We start from the raw sequence: 23,554 nt of genomic DNA, 5'->3' as shown, positions 1-23,554 counted from the left end.
TTTTTTAGCTGCGGCAATTAACAATTTAATTGTATCATTAGAACATGAAGGGATTGATAACAAATCAAATGCACCCCGAACTGGATAACCAAATAATGCTTCCACAGGTGACATACCAATGGTGTCATTAACCTCTGTCGTTATGCTAGTCTCACCATACTCAAATATCTATCCCAATTGTTATCATTACCGTCCACTGTTACCCTAAGAGCCTTGAGCATTTTCCTGTTAGCTCGCTCACCCAACCCATTAGTTTCTGGCCTGTAAGGAAGGATATTTCCCTTCTTTACCCACATAATTTCCACAACACATTCCAACATTCTGTTTATAAATTCTCCCCATTATCCGTAATAAGTATCTCTGGTACTCCGTATCTGCATACTGTAACAGGTTTTCAGTGATGGACGGGATAACTCATAGGAGTATTAATATTACATGCCATTTGGTTTGGATGAATTTTGTGGGAAAAATTTTCAAAACACTTCAATGGGCCATAAATGATTAATGGCAACTATAATAGCTCAGCATGGGATGTCAGTATGCCTTGAGATTTCAGAGAGAAATGTACTGCCTCTCTGCAGCTCCAGGACATCTTTTTATTTATTTGCTCATAGATATACCCAGGGATTGCTGTTGGTTTTAGTTCTTATCTCTTATGATAGTATGTCAGCTATAATTGTAGTTTTGCAAAGCACATATGTCAGCTATAATTGTAGTTTTGCAAAGAAAAATCCAAAGAAATATTAGAAAATACATGTACAGCCCAGGCCTACTAGGTGTGGTTAGGTTAGGGTAAATTAGGTTAGTATAGTTACTTTTTTATTAGGTTTCCTTAGTCAATCCCTTCCTGAACATACGACTCCCTGATGACTTACACATATGTGGAACCATTCCATAACAACAACATGACAGTCCGGTCTTTCTCCCAGTGATTTCCCCCACCCAAAACCCCGCATTCCCAAAGGGTCCCCAGCCATGCTGGATGGAGATACGAGGTAATAATAACTGACTGGAAATAAAACACCACCACCTTCATCAGCAACGCTTTTAGAGGTCATAGTCCGAGCAGAGTTGCTCGATAGTTTTACTACAGGAATCAATAGGTTCTCAGACTAGCACTTCATAAATTATTGGAAAATTCTGCAATGTTAGGTACCTGTAGGCTAGCATACAGGCTACAGGTATAGCCTACAAATTCCCTCTAGAGCAGAGTTTCCCAAACTTTTTTGTGGTTGGCGCCCCCTTGGCTTCCCAGATGGATTCCTAGCACCCCCTCCCGCCGATACACACACACGAGTATTATTTTTTTTTGGGGCGGGACAGTTTGCTTCAAATTGAAAACAACAATATTAAACTCGAAGATGTATTTCACAAACAACACTTAATTTAGTAAAGTTGGTCTTCACAATTACTGTTAATGGGATGGGTGTGTGTTGGCGCTGGAGGGATATCGGTTTCTCCATCAGGCTGGAACTCACTAAGAAGTCGATCCCCACGTTCTGGTAATTTTGCCGTAAGTTTTTTTTTTTTTTTTTTGTGCTTTTAATTGCTTAAAATTAAACACTCTTAATGCCACCCTGTCGCCCCCAACCACCCTGCTTTTGCCTCACCGCCCCGATATCAATCCACCGCCCCCACCGCCCACTTTGGGAACCACTGCTCTAGAGCAACACAGGGAACAATAAGCCAACAACTGCCTTTGGAACGTGAAGGAAGGTGGGAATGGCTGCATGACCCCCCAACCCTGACCCGTGGAATCCAATCAACCGTTGAGCTCAAGAGAGGCAAAGAATTAGGCTGGGCTATATGGGCTAGCTAGGATAGGCCTATGTCAAAAGACCTCGGCGCTGGGTTCCATCTGGTAGAACCCACAGTCATCCCTTGTAGGGTCCTTGCAGGGCTGAAGTCTATACTAGATAAAATCTGTTATAGCCTGTTGATTGATTTATGGTCATTAAAACTGGCATCGCAGCAGCTAAGTTAGCCTTGGCCTACTGACTCCTGTCACGGCCTCCTCAACCTTAGCCCCTATATTACGATCATGAGAATTACTGTAGGCTAACTATCCATAATGCATTATGAAAAGAATTACTGTAAATGCGCATAATACCAACTTACTTACTTTGACTCCTGGGCAATAAGACGAAACTCGCCACGTTTTGGGATCAATAGGACATTAATCGCCAAAGACACTAAAAGTTATTCGGCAATGTTTTCAAATAACTGTACAGTAGAAATCTTCAATGGTCACAAATGAGACCCAAAGTATTCAACATTCTAGAATGAGAAAGTGTTTGCATGACCTGACAAAATTGGTGTTGTGTCAAAGCTACCGGACATATAATAAAATTACATAATGTTCGAAAGCTCGATAGAAGTCACGTTTATGACAGCTACTAATGTACTTTTATGGCCTCTTCACAATGAAGGACCCAGATTCTGCATTAAATAAATAAGCACAAGGTAAAAGTGGCGACCCTCCTGTCTTACAGCCGTAGGTAGCCTAGGGTTTAAAGAGCCAGGGCAATGGCTTTACAACTACAGAATTTTCACTCAAAGGGACATCATAATCATCCACAACTATTCCCGTTTAGAACTAACAGGTTTTTGAGCCAATAAATGTAAATATAATACTTCCTCGATCACCCCCTAAATTTTCAAACTACTCACTACTTTTCATGGTTAACTAGACCCTTAAGTAAAATCATCTGTGAACTAGAAAAATTTTCTAAAGTCATGGAAAATGTCACAGTAATCCCTGTAACTAAACTTGGATCTTTTTCTGGCTTAGAAAAAGATCCCAGTTATCCTGACGATCATAGACCAACATCTCCAACTAGCTGTTTTTACAAAGCAATGGACAAAAATAGCAAACGCTAAACTTACTTTGTAGGCTACCTATGTAAATCTCAATTATAATTACCAACTACTCAATTTGTATCCCAACGCAATAAATCCCCGTTAGACTCTCTCTCTCTCTCTCTCTCTCTCTCTCTCTCTCTCTCTCTCTCTCTCTCTTTATTTAGAGGGCCATGTGTGTAAAGAATTCGAACGTTAGAAAATCACTGTACAGATGACAGATATACAGAAAGCATGTGCAGATGACAGATATACAGAAAAATTTTTCAGAAAACTGTGCCCTTATAAAAATATATTAAATATTATTCGGAGTGAAATACACTGTTATCCTCTTTTTTCTGTCTGTCATTTGAGGCTTAGTTTTTTGAAAATATTATATGACATTTACCATTTCTAAGGCAGACGGATGGGCTTTCTCTGTTGACTTAAAAAAATCAAAATTAATATTGAATATTCAGAAAAATAACTAAACCCAAATTGTGTTTTATAAAAATATATTAAATATTATGATTTCAAGTAGAAATACACTGTTATCCTCTTTTTTTCTGTCTGTGAAATATTTGAGGCTTAGTTTTTGATTCGGATATAAACTTGATGACTCTTAATTCCAGTCAGATGTAGAATTTGCTGCCGTTTGAACCACCAAATAAAACAAATCGATAATCTTCACCAGACAAGTTATAATTAGTAAGATTATGCCACTACAGAAATTTTTAATCTTCGGTGATCCTACAAGTATTATAGAATCCCCTCAGAACTAGTCCCTCAGAATCACAGAATCTCTGCACAACAAATAGGGTTTTCATTACATAATTTATATAATAATTATTATAATGTTGAAGAACTTGAAATATGAGAGATAAAGCAAATATTTCCATCGGTGAATGAAATTTCTGAAATCTATCACGTTCAGTGTATGCATGGCAAATTGCATGTACAACAAATAAGGTTTTCATTACATAAATCGTATATTAGTCATAATGTTGAAGTATGCTGGATAGAGCAAATATTCCCATCGGTGACTGCACATCTCCGAAATCCATCTTGTTTAGTATTCACATGGCAAGCTGTATGGAGTTAGAGAAATGATGGCAATCATTAACACAAGTAAAACAGCGAATGTCAAGTTTACAAAACAAATCATAAGGGAAATTTTGTCAGCATCGTTATAATTTTTAATTTATCCCATGACCAAATTTCTAGAAGAACTGCAAATATATCATATAAAACTTGAATTTCAGTGTCAAAGATAATCCCTTTAAGCCATCTCTATGTAAGTCAAGTGTTTTGACTCAGTGTTGTGGTTAAACTAACAAAAAATAATGACACGTAAAATCTGAAGAAAAATCTGTCAGTACCAAAATGATCATCAACTGAAAACAACAATAAAAAAAATTAATAAAGGAGATTACTATTTCCATCTCCAATATTCCAAGGCAAAACTGAACAGTCCAAAAATTCCCAGGCAGTTTATTTCCATAACATAGCACATTTTGGACAAAGTGAGTGAAAAACTCACGTTTGCAAAGAATGCAAGTAACTATATAAATAGCTTCTATTGTACGTCTAAGAAAAGTGAGAGAGAAAAAAATGACTAAGACCTAATCAAACAAGTAAAAAATGAGCCGAAGTGTCTTCGGCGCAATCGAGTTTTCTGTACAGCATATAATGCTGTATGAGCCGTGGCCCATGACACTTTCAGTCATGGCCCGGTGGTGGCCTGTGTTGTTGGCACCGCTATCACGATCATGGCTAACTTTAACCTTAAATGAAATAAAAACTACTAAGGCTGAGGGCTGCCATTTGGTATGTTTGACGATTGGAGGGGGATGATCGACATATACATATACCAATTTGCAGCCCTTTAGCCTCAGTAGTTTTTAAGATCTGAGGGAGGACAGAAAAAGTGCAGACGGACAGACAAAAACCATCTCAATAGTTTTCTTTTACAGAAAACTAAAACATGAAATTTCTAATACAAAGAAGCCAGCCGCTACACCACCAACAACAGTAAAAATCACGATTGTATCGTCAACTCATTTAGCAAACACCTGTGTCTTGGGTGCGGTAAAGTGTGGAAACAACGATAGGTCTGGGCGATTTGGAAAAATATGGTGACATTTCTAGTGAGGAGGTGAACATAATTAAGAGAATTCCCTACGCCGGTAAGAAAATGCTAGACATTGCAAATTGGCCAAAAGGATCCAGTGTAAACATGAATGATTCATGAGATGATAAAAACCTATTGGTGACGAAAGCTGACAAGTCACGGGCTTCTCCTGGACCTCTGCCCTAGAACAATTCCTCACACCCATCCCCATTGAATTGTTACCCTTTAATTTTCATGGATTATAATTTCGTATGAGGAATGTAAATGACAATGAATGCATAAATGAATGTTAAATTCGATTTGAGAGAACTTGGGGGGTTAATTCTAAAAAAAATTAATTTCATAAAACTAATGTAACTTAATAATGAGTGACTTGAAGTCCAATGAGAAATTATTGCTAATCTTGAAATTGAAGTAAAAAGTTATCAGGGAGTAATATATATATGTATATATATATATATATATATATATATATATATATATATATATATATATATATATATATACATATATATTATATATGGCTCATATATATATTCAAACCTGCATGATCAGAGAGGGAGACACTTTGCTATCCGTGTAGACATCCCGGGATTATATATGTAATCAACGGATATTTGCTTAAAAAGCAAATGGATGTTACAGACTAAATACACACACAAAACAAAGCCACTACAACACCTTCTAAAAACATAACAAACATCTCACATGTCGAACCGCCATACCAGCGCAATAACTTCTCACTGCTGGGAAGAAAGGGCGTTGGGTCGCATGAAACATACGTGCCTAGCGATGTCAGGCAGGCCCTTGCCACAGGTCTCAAAGCCAAATCAAAAGTTTCAAAAGAAGGCATCGTGTTCCCCATACAAAAATGGGAATAAAAGTGTTAAAAGAAAGAAAGAAAGAAAAAAAAAAATTATATATACACACACATATATATATATATATATATATATATATATATATATATATATATATATATATATATATATATATATATATATAAATTTCTGACACATCAGGATCGAACCTAAATAATTGATAGGCCCTTGCCTTTCAATATTTATTTCTGTTCCACACGCGATTGTGTTGATTATTTCTAATATATATATATATATATATATATATATATATATATATATATATATATATATATATATATATATATATATATATATGTGTGTGTGTGTGTGTGTGTGTGTGTGTGTGTGTGTGTGTGTGTACTTTATAAGCTTTAAGTTACTGTAAAAGTTATGAATTAATGTTCCCGAGAGCTACACGTTCGAATTGGCAGATGAGGACCTTATGAAAATTCAGTAGTTTTAATCATCTCTGGCTCTATAGTCTATAGTTTGCGGTTGTGGCTGTCCCTGTCTTGTGAAGAAGTTTGTGAGAGTCATTTAGAGTTATTGCTGATTGAAGCAACTAAATTATGTTGCAAAGCGAGTTTAGACTTGAGGCACATTTAATCAGGATCCTTGGTGGTGTTCAGTTCGCCACAACCAGAATTTATACAGATGAATTGATGACTACGGGAAATTGCTAAGATTTTGCTAGATTTATAGTGCGTAAGCAAAACATGTCATGTTAGATTTTCAGTTCAATAAAATAACTGAAGTGAACGTCTGTTTCTTATGTGGTTTTTGTGATAAGGCTTCAATTTTACAGACGGTGTCAATAACCTAGGTGTTGTCACGCCAGTTTTAGTACCCATAAATCAATCAATCAATCCATTTTACGGAAATGTTTTCCAAGCATACTGTGTAAGTACTGCCCAGGATACTGAGCAATTACCATCCTAAGCCAGACACAGATCCACTCTGCATAACTCATTTTTTCTATTGGTAGACCACATCCACTTACGTACAGCTTTTTCAATGCGACTCTCAATCTCATCATACAATTCCCAGGTCGTGTAATCTTTGTTGGGTTTGTAGCGCACCAGGAGAAGAAAACTTGATTCAGTGGAAGTGAAGCGGCTGAAGTAGTATTCCAAGTAACAACAACAAATAGACAAGTAACTAATAACATAATCTGACGAGACGATGCATGCAAATGGGATTGCGTGTCAGTGCCGGCAGAAAAATCTGATGAGATTGCAGAGTCACTCCAGAGAGAGATGACTTATAATGACGCCATGTAAAAGTTCACTTAAAAATACTCTTCATAGATAACAAGAAATACAGGAACGAGCGACAACCCATGTTTGGCTAGTAAGAGATACAATACATATGACAGGTACCGCGTAACACAGTGCTTTAAAGGTTCTGTATTTTAATTCAGATGAAACGCAGTGTGCAGCCTACTTTGCAAAGGTCTACACACACACACACACACACACACACACACACACACACACACACACACACACACACACACACACACACACATAACAAGGTACAGGTCATACTGAAAGTACAATGAGCGGTAAAAATTAAACAATTACAACTGATCATAGAGGACAACTACACAATAATCATAATGTACTGCAGTCAGCGTGAGGCAAAACTACTGAAATACGTGAACATATGGCAAAGATTTAGGTCTGTGTAGTTCAGAAATACACACCGAAAACACGAATACATACATATATGAACATGGACAAAGTAATGGAATAAAAAACTGTTGGAAAAATAACTTTCGAACACAGCACGTAGGCTAAAAAAGAGAACCCATACAATAAAAATTTAAGGAAAGCTAGATTCTTCTTCATCAAAAAAAAAAAAAAAAACAGCCGTGACACTGAAGAATGTTATTCAACAAATATCTGAGCTAAACATTATAAAAAATATGGCCCGTCAGATGGCCAAATAAGATCCAGTAGGAGGATTTTCTAAAATAACCGTAGATGATGATGATGATTAACATGTGAATCACTTAAACCAATTAGCTTTCTTCTGCAACCGTTACGCAGCAGAGGCAACATCTGAGCTGGTGTATCGGGATTTAACAATTCGCTTGCTTTACACACCCAGAAGCACACCACCATGCCATCTAAGTTGAAAAATGAGTCAGGGGCCTTACGCACGGCGTGTTGACCTCTCGTGACTTCGCACATGTGAACTTTGAATTATGATTCTACTTCCGCAATGTGCAACAGTCAGATTTGTTGTTTCTTGCATTTAGAATAGTATTTCATAAATAACAAATGGCACATTAGCACTGAAAGGGAAATAATTGTTCTACATATATACTGAATATTCATGAGCCAGACACGGTGACATTCGTAGGTCATGTGCTCTTAAATGGCGCTTATGTTTAATTTTTACAATAAAAAATCAAAATATTAGTTTCATCACTTCCAGTAGCTTAATGGGTATCCGAAGAACTGCTCTGCAGAATATCGGTATACATTATTGCGCATCCGGGCAAAAGAATATAGTGAAATGCCCGTTCACTTAAACGAGGTCTTACTGAATTGCATTCAAAGACTGCAATTTCTCTATATGAAAAGAGAATCTTAGTAATGGAATTGTAGTATATCAAATTAGATTCTGGAAGATGATTGCGAGTTTTTATAGAATTGAATTCCATTCTAAGAATACAAACAAGCCCTGCTTAAAGAGCAACGAAGGGCAAGAGATAGGAACTGACTAAAAACAAATAATGAAATTATGGAATGTTTCAGACAATATTTTTGTATTCTGCTTCAATATGAGTAAATTTTTAATAAGGAATAAAAGAACCTTAATTAAAAAGAAATGATTTGTAATTGGCTAAAAAGAAATTTATGTTTCATTGCCCGATTTCCCTGCAAAGCTCCACCATGCTTTCATGAATGTTGTTTTCTGTGCGCTTTTGGTGATGACAGGTGAACTTTGTCAATTATTGCTTTCGAAATTGGCCTAATAGCCTTTAAGATGACTTTATGATTCGAAGCAGTGCCTAGTGCGCAAGTGTAGTTAAGAGAATTGTTGTATCAATATATAACAAGACGAATAGAAGTGTAAATATTGTGTGGGTATTTCTGGTGGGAATATGGCGACGTCTACAGAGTCCAGTGCCAATATTCCCGGTAGAAAAGAGTCCCCTGCCGCGTCTTCTTGGGCTGGCATCGTTGGTGGAGGAAAGAACGATACCCCTGTGGATAGTCCCAAGACTTGTGATGAACTTAAAACGTTAACTTTGGATACTGTGGAAACTACTACCGTAATAAGCGACGGCAGCCCCCCCGACCATTCCATGTCGAATAATGTGGGACCACCCGAAGATGAATTAGATCCATCAGAGTTGGCACAGTTCACGGAAATACGTAACAGTAAAAAAGAACGTTTCAAGAGACGTCAGTGGAGAGGCAGACGTGGGGGTGGAAGTCGCACAAGCAGGGGCGTGGATAGGGAAGACTGGGAAGGTAAGCCACCACCCTCGCAAGGAGAGGCCAGACCTGAAGGAGTAATCCCAGGACGAGGACGTGGAAAAAGGTCCGCACGAGAAACAACCCCAAAGCTCACGAATGGACCCGTCGAGAAAGAAGACGAGAACCGTGAACCAGAACTTCAGGAAGAGGCCACATGTGATGAGGATAAGGTCCAGTACATCCCTGCCCCAGCACCAAGTGTCAATGTTTGGGAGAAACGACAAGGTGTTAAACGCCCTGCTCAGCAGACTGGTATGTACAGAAGATTGCTATGGGTAGCTTGTGCAAACTAACACCTGAGAATCAGTCACTGAGAGTTGAAACGGTAGCGTAGGCTAAACTAGATCAGGGTAGGCTAGCATGGTTTGCAGGTTGGGGGGGGTGGGGTAGTGCCACCAGTGAACCTCATGCTGTGCACTGTAGGCATTACTTAAAGGTTTTTGCAGCATCCGTTTGGTCCCTAGCTGCAACCCCTTTCTTTCCTATTACTACACCTCCATTCACATTCTCCTTCCATCTCGCTTACCACCCACTCGTAACAGTTGATTCATAGTGCCACTGTGAGGTATTCCCTCATGTTACACCTTGAGAACCTTCCCACTCTGTTTCCTTTACGGCATTGAATGACCTAGGTCCCAGGGCTTGGCCTTTGGCCAGAATTTTATATTCCATTTTCTTACAGCATATGGTAACCTAAATTTTTAGTAGGTTACAACCTAAAGTAGTTTTATCCCAGAGTTACAGTGGCACCGACTTACGGCATTCCGATCTTATAGTGCTTTTTCAAATATACGTATCATGATCTAATTATGGTGCTTACAACAAGAATAGGTATCTAGTTACGGTGCTGTTAAAACCCCGTTAACAGCACTTACGGCGACTGTTAATTAATAAGTACCGACTTACGGCGCGCCGCTGGAACAAAACCCCCGCCGTAAGTCTGGGACTGCCTGTATATATTTATGTATCACACATTACCACCTGTGGTAATGTGTGATAAATGAATCACGTACAAAAGTGATAATAATCATCATATTTATGTATATGTATATATTTTTTCTTTACAAATCCAAAAACATGAATGTGAAAAGTGGTAGTTCCAGCAGTTGTAGAAATATACAATTACTGCAGCACTGACATTTTATATCTACAAAATGAAATGCAGTAATAAAAAACAACACATTCTTTTTCTTTTTGAAACAACATAGTCGACCAGTCTACAAGCAAGAGCTTCAACTGACCTGTCATCTTTCATACTTGACATGAACCTTTGAAACACATGCGTCAGCCATGGCTTTCATCTTTGTCAGCACAAGAAAATCATTCTAACCACACGTTCCACCCAACCAGACCTTATGACTTTATGTTCCGTTTCTTATAAAAATGGCACTGTTTGCTGATATACAAGGTAAAACATTCACTGACCTCTCATTATGCCAACTTACTCAGGACCATTCAAACATGTACATTAGCCTTGTCTTCTATCTCAGTCAACAGAAAATCATCCTAACAACATGTTCCATATAGACTATAACCTAACCTGGGTGTGTATCTGGAATTGGAACTCTATCCGTGAACCCCCATAGTTGGGGTTTGAACTTGACATGCAACAATTGTTAACACTGGATACACTGTAGTAACTGAACCACAAGTTATTTCTTCAACTTTATCTGCTAACAGGAAAAAACAAATAATTCTCTTACCTTACTAGAGTCAAAATCTTCTGGTTCTGATATATTTTCCCATATGGTTGTAGGCTATACCAAATTGTTATCAAGAAATAACCAGCTGCTTTATTGCACCATTGTCTGTCACGTTATTCATACTGGTGAACTTTCAGTGGATGGTTGTAGACCTAGATCATGCTGGCATACCAGATATTGATTTCTATTAATTGAAAATGTGGCGTGGGTCATGAGTGAGGTTGACCTGTGATTGCAGTGTGGTCGATATAGAAATCTTGGGACTGAAACCCCTGAAAGAACTATGGGCAGTGATACATGGCTACTGTATTGCTATTAGAAGTAAACTAATTAAAGCAATAGGTTAAACAAAAAATAAGCAAAATCTCCAACAGAATAATTGACCAGATAAGCCCATTTTCACAGGCTTTAGGACAGGCTGAAAGACTTGCATTTAATATTACATCATATTGGAAGATTGCTTCCTTTTATTCAATATTGCATCTTGATTGGAAGATTGCATCCTTGGATTTAGCCGTTGGTATATTTATGTTATTACCCCTTCATATCACCCCTCTAGAGTATCGGCACACTTCTATGTTGTCTCACTAGAGGAATGGCAAAGTACTTTCTGGCTCCTGTTTTATGCCACCAAACATCCACACATTAGGCAAATTTTGTCCCATGTTATATTTTGACTTCAAAACTTTACCTTCTCCACTTCGAGAGCAAAGCCTGGTGCACTAATAACCAGTAAATTCTTGATGTAAGTTTCCTTAACTTTTGAGTGATAAGACCTATAGTTAGTTAATGTTTGTGCAGTCCAGTGAGGGGTTGTAATTGATGAAATTATATGTAAAGGATCAATTGAAGGAAATCGTTCACAAAGAAGAGTATATATGTATTTCCTACTAATCTACATGAGCCTTTTCCCCAATTATGCTGCAGGTCTTAAGTTTACTGGTAAATACCAAACATTCACTTTAACCATTTATTCCCTACAAAAAGAACCAAATTAACCATCATCTGGCCCCATCTGGTATTAGATTAGGTGTCGTATAGGAAATAAAATATATTACTCCTTAGACTAAAAGGAAATGTTCTAAAAGATACAGAATGAGCCACTGCAAAAGCAAAATGTATATACATATGTGCTGTGGCTAGACAAACTGATATAAATTCTGAACTATATTTTCAAGAAGGCAAAAAGGAATTAGAACGTTACTACCATACGAATGGTATGAATTCATTAATGCTGTTTGGAATGTTTAAAAAAAAACTTTTTTGTAAACAAAAGGGCAAATCTGAAAAGTTACATGCTTACTGATTAACTTAATTTAAAACATGCACACAGCATTTGGCGTGACAGGTATTGTATGTCAGAAGGGGTGACTCTTCAAGCATGGAAAAATAATTTGAAGTTAATTTTACGGGAGAAATTGGGAAATCACTTCCCAGTTCTGGGCAACACATTTTCCACATAAGGCAGCTGAAGCCTTAAAACATCTAGGTATTCTATGTGTAATAATTTAGATGGTTTATTTGGTAGAAAGTCATCGGTAATTTTTACAGAACATGAGAGAAAAACAAAAATGATTACATAATCGCATGTGAATAGTGCATGTTCTAGAAGTAAACATCACTTCCCAGCTTTGACCAGTACAGTATCCAAGAAGTTACAGAATGAAATCATAATAACACAGTAGAACTTAGGAAATTATGCTGCAGGTCTTAATTTTACTGGTAAATACCAAACATTCACTTTAACCATTTATTCCCTACAAAAAGAACCAAATTAACCATCATCTGGCCCCATCTGGTATTAGATGAGGTGTCGTATAGGAAATAAAATATATTGCTCTGTAGACTAAAAGGAAATGTTCTAAAAGATACAGACTGAGCCACTGCAAAAGCAAAATGTATATACATATGTGCTGTGGCTAGACAAACTGATATAAATTCTGAACTATATTTTCAAGAAGGCAAAAAGCAATTAGAACGTTACTACCATACTAATGGTATGAATTCATTAATGCTGTTTGGAATGCTTTAAAAAAAAAAATTTTTTTTAACAAAAGGGCAAATCCATTACATATTGATCCTTTGTTTACTCTGCGAATGAACAGTGTCATCCTGAAGATGTTGCTGAAAATTTTGGAGAACATATCTCAGAAATACCCTGTTGAAAAACTTTTCCACTATTTCGAGATAATCGTAATGCCCACATTTTTCTTAATCTTTGCAAGAGCAGTATAGATCTTTATAATGCCAATTCACCATAAGAACCTGGAAAGATTTTTTTAAGAGAAGTCACATCTGCTGGCCTTGGTGAAGGTACTATTTTGTATGAAATGACACAGTATAGCCTCATTCTGAGAAAAACTGAAGGAGTTCTTTGTTAGTATTATTAATAATAAATTCGTGGGAAAAAGGCCTGAACTAGATCTGGTTGTTTAGGTTAAAATTCCAAGTAAGGATGCCCCTAACTTGCAGCCGTAAACCATTATCCCTCATCCATTGTCTGTAAGCTGATGGAAAAAATTATTAACACCATTTGAATTTTTAGACTCGGAAGCAACAAAGTGATAAAAGACTTACAGGTATACTGTGATTAAATTATATTCTGTGCCAAAGAAGTCAAATGTGGTACAGTAATACCTTATGTCACGTCATTAATTCGTTCTAAGATGTGACAAGTAAAAAAAAAACAGTTTAGCCTAAATCAATTAAGCCCTTTAAAGATTGACCTAGACACTTATAAGCCCCTGTAATACCTTAATAGAGCTTATACCTGCACAATAAGTTGTTCAATAGTTAAACATCTTTACCATCTTTATAACAAGTTAATGTATATTAATTATATGTAAAGAACCTGCATCTCCCAAAAACACATCGAAGTATATGTACAGTAAATCATATTACTGTATACCCTCTTGCTATGGTAGCACTGTTTCCTCAAGTTTCAGAGTATTTTATCATAGACAGTATTTTCAGTGGTATGGCATTGTACTTGAGTAACACTGCTAGGAACTTGTTTTGGATCCATGGGACTAATTATCAAAGACAAATTAAATGCACACATTTGAATTTGCTGCAAAGAACTAGCACCACCACTTGACCAAAAGCTGGAACTATTTCATCTTAACATCATCTATGAAAAGACAGTACATCTTGTACAGTATTTTTTATACTTTGGATTTTTAAATGTTTTTATTTTGTTTATTCCACATTATATTGCTGTACATTTATTATTTCTATATATGTTTTGATATTTGGTTTTTATGTGATTTGGCACTTTTTATGACTGAATCATTACTGTATACAGTATATTATATATTTTAACATTGTTTTTTGTGATATGGAACTCCATTTTTAATGATTTCTGTTTTTTTATGGCTTTTTAAGAATTGTTGACCAGCGTAAAGATGTATAAACCGATGTACTGTAATTCAAGTTTTATTTTTCCCAACTTTTAACAAGTTTACCATAAAAAACAACATAATGGTAGTTACAGTCAGCACCCTACTTATAAATGAGTTACCGTACATTCCAGGTGGCCATTATGTTCATAAGTTGGTTTTTAATATGAGTGCATAATTTTTGTTGATGTTTACATTCCCGAGTTAACTTGGGAGTGCATAGATTATAATATTTTCTCTGCCTTTTTCAATCATGCAGTATTATAAAGAATTACTTTAGATGCTAGAAAGGTAAAAAGAAGAAAATAAAATTTAGATTTATGCAGCTTTCAAAATTTAGTATTTTTTCCATACTTTGAAAGTTATGAACTTAGAGAGAACTTCACGTAATAACAAAAATACATACTAAACATTTCCTTTGGGGAGAAGATATATAGAAAAATGGGAATTCAAACTTGTGACCCTATCTGTTTGTAACTTGAATATTTGTGAGTAGGGTGGTGACTATTACTGTATCATTTTTATGAAAAGTTGTCATTGTCAAGTTAAGAACATCAGCAGAAACTAAAAGTAAAAAAAAATCACTAAATATTTTACCAAAATTGTTATATTTTAGCTGGGTTGTTGACAAGATGGGTCATTTATGGCTTCCAAGTGTATTCTGCTTCAAATAAAGACTGAAAGAGCTAGGTGTAGTTGATAATATTGAGCTTAGAATCTGAACTTCACCTGTGGAGAGACTTTAAAGTCACAAGATTTAAGAAACCATGAGGTGGAGTTCCAGAATACCATGCAGTTGAAAAATCTCAAAAGATAATCCATCCTTTAAAATTTTGGCAGAATGCAGTTCGAGAAGGCTGAGAGCAGGATCTTTCAAATCCTTTCAGATCAGATAAGTTTGGTTAATTGATAATATAAAAACACAGAACATCCTTGAAATAGGTCATCCATGTACTACACACTGGTTGATTCCAGAAGTAGTTATTGTGTGCAAAAAAATATAGAGAAAAAAGATGAGTCAGAAAAAATAAAAAGGAAATTTTAGGAACATGCTAACAAGGGTGGAAAAATTCATGCTGATGGATCAAGGTCACAAGATGGAACAGGATGTGCACTAGTAAGTGATAAGGAAGATAAACAGTTTGGGATCAGTAAAAGTTCTAGATAATTTTGTGGTGGTGAACGTCACTGAAGACAAGGCAAGACACTTACCAAATACTATGTGGTGGATGGTATGATAATGGGAAGATTTGAATACAAATGATCAGCACTATAAAATATCTTGTACAGCATTCACAGTGGGCTAATTGAATGACATTACCAGAAATTAATATCAATGACATTGCCAGAAATTAATATCAAAATCACAGATAAGAAATTTAATAAAACTCAAGTTTTTATGCAACAGTTCAAGATGTGAGTTAATTGCTGAAGATCAGATGGGAACAATATCCAAAACAATGAAGAATAAAAAGATTAAAATATTTCCTTGGTGCAGACAGGTTTCTGAAAGTCTTGAAAGACTCAGTATACCAGAAAGTAAATGTTTCCCAAAAGTGACTTTGCAATTAAGAGTGACAGATAGAATTTAAAAGCAGCAAAGGAAACAATCACTGAAAAGATTTGGTTGTGAGATCCAGTGTCATATACTAGTCACATTCATACTTTTGAGTTGTATTTGGATTTAATTTCATCAAGTGTGCACTTTGGTGTCTGTTTGGGTCCATTCCACTGGGATCCAATGGTTATGGTATCTCAGCATCTGGTTAATCCTGGTGTCTGACGAGGTACACTTATTACAAGGTTGTGATTGACTTTTCTCTATTTGATGTGATCAACTTTTCATTAGTTAATGTGATATGAGGATCATGATAAATTGGGAGAAGTCTGATCTTATGCCCAAGGAACAGATGAAGTATATACCTGGTTGTGCTGATTGACACAGTAGCAGTGAGGGTCCCTCCCGTGGACTCCAGATTGGCAAGTTCAGGGAGGTGTCAGTGTTGTTTGTCCTTTGTGGCAAAACTCGCTTCTCATGGGGAGATTATGGCCTTTGGTGGCACATGTCAACAAGCAAAAGGGGATGGTCACCCTCTCCCTCTCTCTCTCTAAGTTGGCAAGGCAGGTGCTTAAGTTGGCAGTTTGCCTTGCCATCAAACTGTCAGCCAGCTCTGTTGCCAGAGGAAGGTTGTGGAGTCAGAGTGGTTCCTGCACTTGCATTTGATAGGAAGGCTGTTTATGGTTTATGAAACCCCAGTGTTTGACTTGTCCCCCTTCCTGTGTTGAACCTCTTTACTGCATTGGAAGGCTTTCTTCGAACACCTCTGTGACAAACTCAGTACACATGCTTTATCCTGTTGAGCCTACGCCACGGAATGATTAACCTTACGCTGGTCATTCCTGGTCTCTTATGACTTTGATGGCTCCTTGTTGGCCACAAGCTGAGTGGTTAATGTCCTGCTGGGTATTCTTGTCAAGGTGCTTAGACAGCTGTCTTTATGGACCACATAGGTAAGGAACCACCAAGCTGTAAAGTTGTTTATACCTCATTTCTGGAGACTATCAAACCATATGAGCCCCTAAGGAATTTTTTCAGGGATTTCACACTCAAGCTAACATATCGGGTGTTAGTGCCATCAGTGCACATCATGTGGTGCTCTGTAGGCGTTACAGGCAGTCCCCGGTTATCGTTGGGGGTTCCGTTCTGATGGTGTGATGATAACCAAAAATCGGAGATGTTCGGCACTGTTTTGGCGATTTTCTGGCCTTATCGGCACCTCTGTTAGGTATGTATCATGCCGATAAGCAGGAATCAGTGATTTTCGGCACCAAAATTTCCCAAGTTTCTTCGCTAGACAAGCCCCGTAAAACCAGATCACCGATAACCGGGGACTGCCTGTGCTTAGGCTCTTTGCAGCGTTGCTTCACCTCCTAGCTGCAACCCCTTTCATTCCTTTTGCTGTACCTCTGTTCATATTCTCTTCTTCTATCTTACTTTTCACCTTCTCCTAACAATTGTCTCATTGTGCAACTGTGAGGTTTTTCTCCTGTTACACCTTTAAAATCATTTGACTATCAATTTCCCTTTCAGCGCTATATGACTTCATAGGTCCCAGCACTTGGCCTTCTGCCAAAATTCTGTGTTCCTTTCCAAACTCAACCTTGTCTTCTTACCAGCCTTAGCATTGGTGTTAAGAGTAGGTGAACTGTATGTTCTCTGTAAAGTCTCATTCATTTGTTCCTGAGTTTGTGGTGAAAACTCAGAATCTGTCAGTCCATGCTGAGAGATTGAAGACTTTTTGTATCCCATCCCTTAGAGACTTTACATAATGGTCCTAACAAGATGCTTTTGTGTTCAGTGAGAATTTTATCGTACTACCTGTGCAGGACTTATGTGTTATCCTAGGTGCATAATGTCATTCTAAGGGCCCGTGAAATGACTCTGTATATTAGAGAGGGTTTCTCCACTTTTCATAGACCACTGTATGGATGTGGATGTCATGAAAAGGTGGTGAAGTCTGTGAAAGACCAATGAATCTTTGTTTCTGCCACCTATGGGAACCCAGATTTGGATGATTCTATTTATGGCTGCTTGCTTACCAAATTGATAGCATTTCATGAAGCAGACTCAAAGAGTTGTTTTATTTTCATTGGTGATTACAACTCATCACTGAATAGTTGAGCTCAGGTATTTCCACAAATAATCTTGGTGTTGCTGTTTTAGATTTTTCCACTGTATTTGGTTGCAGACAATTAGTTGACCCTACATGTCAATTTGACCTTGTATTCATAGATGTTACAGTGATTGTTTTTTAGAAGGTTGGCTGGTGGCCTCTTTTGATCATAGTTGGATTAAGGTTAATGTGGAGATGGATCACGTTTATCCTGATGTTAGCTTTTCAAGAAAGGTGTGGCCCACTTAAAATCTAAGGTCAATTGGGATGGTACTTACCGTGATCTTAGTGAGCTCAGGTGAGTGGTATTCATAGAAATCTGGTTATTAGTGAGTGCTTAAGTGATGATCTTTGCACTATTATCAAGAGGACAATTTCTTAAAAAATCCTCATTTTTTTTTTTTTTTTTTTTTTTTTTTTTTTTTTTTTTTTTTTCTCTCTCTCTCTCTCTCTCCTTAAAGACAAGGCATAGTTTAATGCTGCATGTAAACTTGTCTATCATGAAAAACAACAAGCTTATCATTTATGGAGGAAACATTGTTTGGACTTCATTGTTGCTTAATCTTTCATTGATGCTTAATTTCAGTGAGCTTAGAATTGAAGCTTATAATGAGGGTGTGATGGAGCTCTTGCTCTCCTGCAGTGATTGCCATAAGTGATGGTTTACCCTTAAGTCATCACTGGAGTTGATTGTAACAACCCTCCTTTTGTAGAAGCTTATAAACTGTCATATATTGTCTTAAACAGAACGCAGAGCTTTTAGCTCAAGTCTTTCTGAGCAAACAGTGCAGTGACCCCATGGTGTTGCCTCAGTCATGCTTTCCAGAACTTAGGTTGTGATCAGTAGCCTCCAGATCTAAAGAACTCGAAACTTTGCTTCAGGGGCTTTACAGTATGGCTGCATTGACCTTAATGGGATCTGTCCCATAATTTTTAAGATTGTTGATTTTATTGCTCTTAAGATTACCAGTGTTTTCAGAAAGTTAGTTGGATTTGAAAGTTTTGTTCTATTTGGATGAAGGAAATATTTCTGCACTGTGTCTTCATGCCCTTCAGATTGTATGCTGATTTCAATTACCCATTTTATCCAAGGTTTTTGAGAAGCTGTTATTTAAGCACCATTATTGGTGGATCTTTTATTTATGACTGAATTTTTGATAGATAGAACCCAAAGAATCTTACAGTGGTGGCCACTAGCTTTAGTAATATTTCAGGCATTCCTGGGTGTGTTCTTGGACCTTTGCTATTGTTTATCTGTACAAGTGGCAAGGTTTGGAGAACAAACTGAATATATGCCAGTGATGCTACTCTTGTAGCTGTTGCTCCTGGGCACCTTAGGTGTGTCTGGCACTTTGGGCATGAAGTTAACACTTCTAAAGCTCAGAGATGATAGTCGATTAAGAAAACTTTTGCTTTTGTCTTGATTTACATTTAAGTGGTACAGTTTTAAATTTCAGTGTCATTCTTCAGATTTGACTTCAGGTTTGACTTTTGATAAGTTGATTTTTGAGAAGCATATACAGTACACATACAGGTACAGTATATTGCTAAATTTGTTTCTAAAAAATATGGTATCTTGCGGAAATGTTTTTTAATGTTTTGCGATGAAGCTATCATATGCAAGTGTTTTAATTTTTTTTTTTTTCATATAAGTAACTTACCAAGTAATTACATAACTATAGTTTCTAACTCACGCGGCAGCTTTTATTTAAAAAATCGCTGTAGCGCTTCGATTGTTTAGAGTAGGTGACAGGCCCCACCCACCACCTGGAATACTGGGAACAACTCAGCAGATAGCCTCACAGTGTTTCTGCCAGCTCTCAAGTAACATCGGGGGTTTGTTGCACCTTTTGTTTACTGATTTTTGGTTGTATGGCTGGATTTCAGTGAATTATTGTCGCTTATTTGAGTAGTCTTCAAGCCTTAATGCTTTCAGGATAATTTTTTCCAGTTCTTTGGTTATTATTATGTCTGGTGATTCAATTTCACATAGTTTTGCTATTGTAGTGAAAGTTGCAAAATCAAATTAATCAAATCTTCATATTATTCTTGTATAATTTGCAGTATATGTAGTGGGCAGAAATATAGTAGGGAGAAAACTTGTGATAAATGTAATGATTAGCAAGAGTAGAAGGTACCTGAATCTCAACTAGACAAGTTAGAGAGGGATAGAAAAAGGAAAGTAGCCTTTAGAGCTGGGAAACGAGCTTCCTTTAGCCTAGAACTCTACCCTAGCCTAGGTTAGAAGTTAGCTCTGTTATTCCTTCTTCCCCTCTTCATAATTTTTCTCCTGCTACTAGCCCTCCTGGTTTTAATCCACCTGCTCCCGAGCTGGTTCCCTCGCTTCTGAAGCCAATGCCATTGCCAGTCTAGAGTCAAGGTTTGACGAGAAAATTAACCTACTACTCAATACAGTGGCGGAGTTAGGTGCATCACTGAAGACGTTTATGGGAAAACGTATTCAGACGGCACCATTTCATGCAAAGCGACAAGTGATACTGTTGTTCAATTGGAGGAGGTGGCTACTTGTCCTGCCAGTTCTTTTAGACGGAGGTCCCTATCCCACCAGTTATCCTAGACGAAGGTCCCCTGAACCTTGGGGAAGATATACTGGATATCCAAGGGAGGCCAGTGGGGTTTGCCCATGGGTAGTTGCCTCCTTAGTCGAACTTGTTGCACGTACCCAGGTTTCAACAGACAGCCACTGGAAAGGTGTCTTATCGGATGTGCACCAATTATTTTCCAGTATGGCACCACTTCCCAAGTGCCCAGTGCCGTCTTCCGAGTGTCAGGGGCCAGCTCCTGAGCACTGGCACTAGAGGCTCCACAAATGTTTTCTTCATTCTTCAAGGCCACAGAAGAGACACGCAGTTGACAGTTGCCCTTCTCCACTTCTTATGTGATCGGAGAGGGCCCCCTCCTTGGGAATGGCTGCCTCCTCCCAGGGGAACTTCTCTGGTCTCGTTGATTCGGCCCGTAGGTCGGCTTTTGCTTTGGCAAAGACCGTGTTCCCTGCGTTGGAGATTGACCATTTGCTCAAGAACATGTTCAAAGTGTTTGAAGTGTTTAGTTTTCTAGATTGTTCCATAGAGGCCTTGGCAAAGAAGATCAGAGATTCGGATCTACCTCAGGATATTACTGCTGACTGGAGGAATGTCCTCTCCTGTGCCGATAAAGCAGTTCAAGATGGTTCCTTGGAGATTTCCTCCCTTTATGTTATGGGGATTTGGAAGAAGAGGGACTCTGGATTTCATTAATATCTAAGGGCGTCACTCCATCGCATAAATCAGCTCTTCTCTTCTTGCCCTTGGATAGTACACACCTTTTCCCACAAGCAACAGTAGAAGAAGTGGCTTCTTACCTTCATAAGAAGCCTACACAACACCGCCTCTCGCAATCTACAAGGCGTCCAAGGGAGTGGAACCTGCCCCCCCCCTTCAAGTCATCATTTTCTCCTCTTTGAGGAGGCAGACAGAGATCACAGTCAAGACCATGAGCTTTTGTACGTTTCACCCTGCTTGCGGCCAAGAGACCCTCCACCAAACCCACAACCCGCAGGTGAGTCTTCAGTCCTTCATGCGCCCATGGTAGCCAGACTCCAACTTTTTTAGGAAAGTTTGAGAATGAAAGGAGCAGATCAGTGGATGATAGAAGTATTAAGGAAAGGGTATTCTGTTCCCTTCAAAGAGAAATCTCCCTTATCCAGCTCTCCTGTCAAATTGACTGCATACTCCGTAGGATCAATGAAGTATTTAGCCCTCTTGGAAGAAGTGTCTTCTCTTCTCAAGAAGAAGGCGATAGAAATGGTGGAGAATGTCAAGCACAAGGGTTTTTTTAACAGGCTTTTTGCAGTACCAAAAGCCATGGGAGGATGGAGACTGGTACTCGATGTGAGCACACTGAATCTTATGTAGCGAAAATGAAGTTTCCTATGGAAACAGTCCAGTCTGTCCTATCATCCATTCGCGCCGGAACTGGATGATATCTCTCGATATTAGAGACGCTTGCTTCCGCATTCCCATCCAGCAAGACTCGAGGAAGTACCTGAGATTCATTCATGGAAATCGAGTTTTACAGTTTTGAGTGCTATGTTTCGACAGCGCCACAGGTGTTCACCCAAGATCTCGCCCCATTGTCCAATTGGCTTCATCTCCTGGGAGTGAACATTTCCCTATACTTGAAGGATTGGTTAATATGTTCTCCCACAAGAGAGAGGTGCATGGAGGACCTTCAAAGGACATTGCTTTTGACTCAGGATCTCAACAGATTCTATATTTGAGGATGAAGATTGACTCTCAGAATTTTAAGGCTTCTCCCTCCCCAAAAGGATAGAAGCCTGTCTCAAGAAGTCAACCTTTTCCTTTCCCTACAGAAGTGTTCAGCCCCTCAATAGATGAGTCTCCTGGGCACTCAATCGTCCATCGAACAGTTTGTGAGGTGGGAAAGGCTGCATATGAGGCCTCTACAATTCTTTTTAAGAGTCAGTTGGGATTGCAAGATAAGTCAGGACTTATGCATTTTCCCAATTTTGCAAGAGAGAAAGGAGGACCTGCGTTGTTGGAATTCCGCAAGCAGACTTTCGGAGGGAGTCTCTCGGTAGTGAACCCCGACCTGGACTACTACTCCGATGCGTCGGACATAGGTTGGGGAGCTCTCCTGGAGGGAGTAGAAGTTTTGGGAGTTGGTCCCAACAGGAGAAAGATCGGCATATAAACATTAAGGAACTGAAAGCCATCCATTTGGGACTGCAACATTTTGCCAGGGAAGTTCACGACAAAGTAATTATGCTACATGCGGCCGTAGCTTATATAAGACTCCAAGGGTGGACTCCCTCATTCTCCTTTTGCGAGACTGCCGGGAGTCTCCTTCTTTGGGCAGAGCAGAACCGACCCAGCTGTTAATGTGGTTCATTCAGGGGAAGTGCAATGTATTGGCAGATGACCTCAGTCGTTGCAAACAAATTCTCCCGAGAAAGTGGACCCTGGACCATCGAGTATGCTCCAATCTGTGGAAGTTTTGGGGAGAACCAATGGTGGATTTGTTTGCGACACCAAAAATCCACCGTCTTCCCCTGTTCTGCTCACCGTTTCCGGACCCATGAGCCTGGGCAACAATGCAATGATGCAAAATTGGTCAGGACCGGATGTGTATGCCTTCCCTCTGTTCGGGATGGTGAGGGAGGTTCTGAAGAAGCTCCAGTCGCATCAAAGCACCAGATGACACTGATAGCCCCCTTCTTGTCGAGGAAGGAGTGGTTCCCGGGGCTTCTCAAACTGTTAGTAGACTTCCCATGCCTTCTTCCAGCAATCCCAAGTCTACTCAGACAACCCTATTACAGGAAATTTTATCAGGACACATCCACTCTGGCCCTGACAGACTCTTGCGAGCAAAAGGCTTTTCAAGAACTGCGGCAGAAGCTATTTCTAAATGTAGACGACATTCCACTAACAAAG

At 38.5% G+C, this 23,554-nt stretch overlaps 1 protein-coding gene and 1 long non-coding RNA gene across 7 annotated transcripts in view; one reads left to right on the top strand and one right to left on the bottom strand.

Moving 5' to 3' along the window:
* LOC136830420 (uncharacterized) overlaps positions 1 to 2,267 on the bottom strand; it is a 37,469-nt gene extending 35,202 nt beyond the window's left edge. The window contains exon 1 of the long non-coding RNA XR_010850646.1: positions 2,123 to 2,267. This is a non-coding gene — a long non-coding RNA (uncharacterized lncRNA). The remainder of the gene's footprint in view (positions 1 to 2,122) is intronic.
* Positions 2,268 to 8,729: 6,462 nt separating this feature from the next.
* The window catches only part of larp (La related protein), a 172,527-nt gene continuing 157,702 nt past the window's right edge, over positions 8,730 to 23,554 (top strand). For 4 of the 6 annotated variants that reach the window (XM_067089791.1, XM_067089830.1, XM_067089820.1 and 1 more), the window contains exon 1: positions 8,733 to 9,578. In XM_067089791.1, the coding sequence (XP_066945892.1) occupies positions 8,948 to 9,578 (631 nt within the window). In that variant the 5' untranslated portion in view covers positions 8,733 to 8,947. Of the gene's footprint in view, positions 9,579 to 23,554 lie in introns of all 6 variants that reach the window. The other 2 variants (XM_067089811.1, XM_067089801.1) reach the window with 1 other exon arrangement.

This window comes from Macrobrachium rosenbergii, chromosome 4 (genome assembly GCF_040412425.1).
Source record: "Macrobrachium rosenbergii isolate ZJJX-2024 chromosome 4, ASM4041242v1, whole genome shotgun sequence".
NCBI classification, from domain to species: domain Eukaryota; kingdom Metazoa; phylum Arthropoda; class Malacostraca; order Decapoda; family Palaemonidae; genus Macrobrachium; species Macrobrachium rosenbergii.
This window is presented reverse-complemented; position numbering and strand designations above follow the sequence as displayed.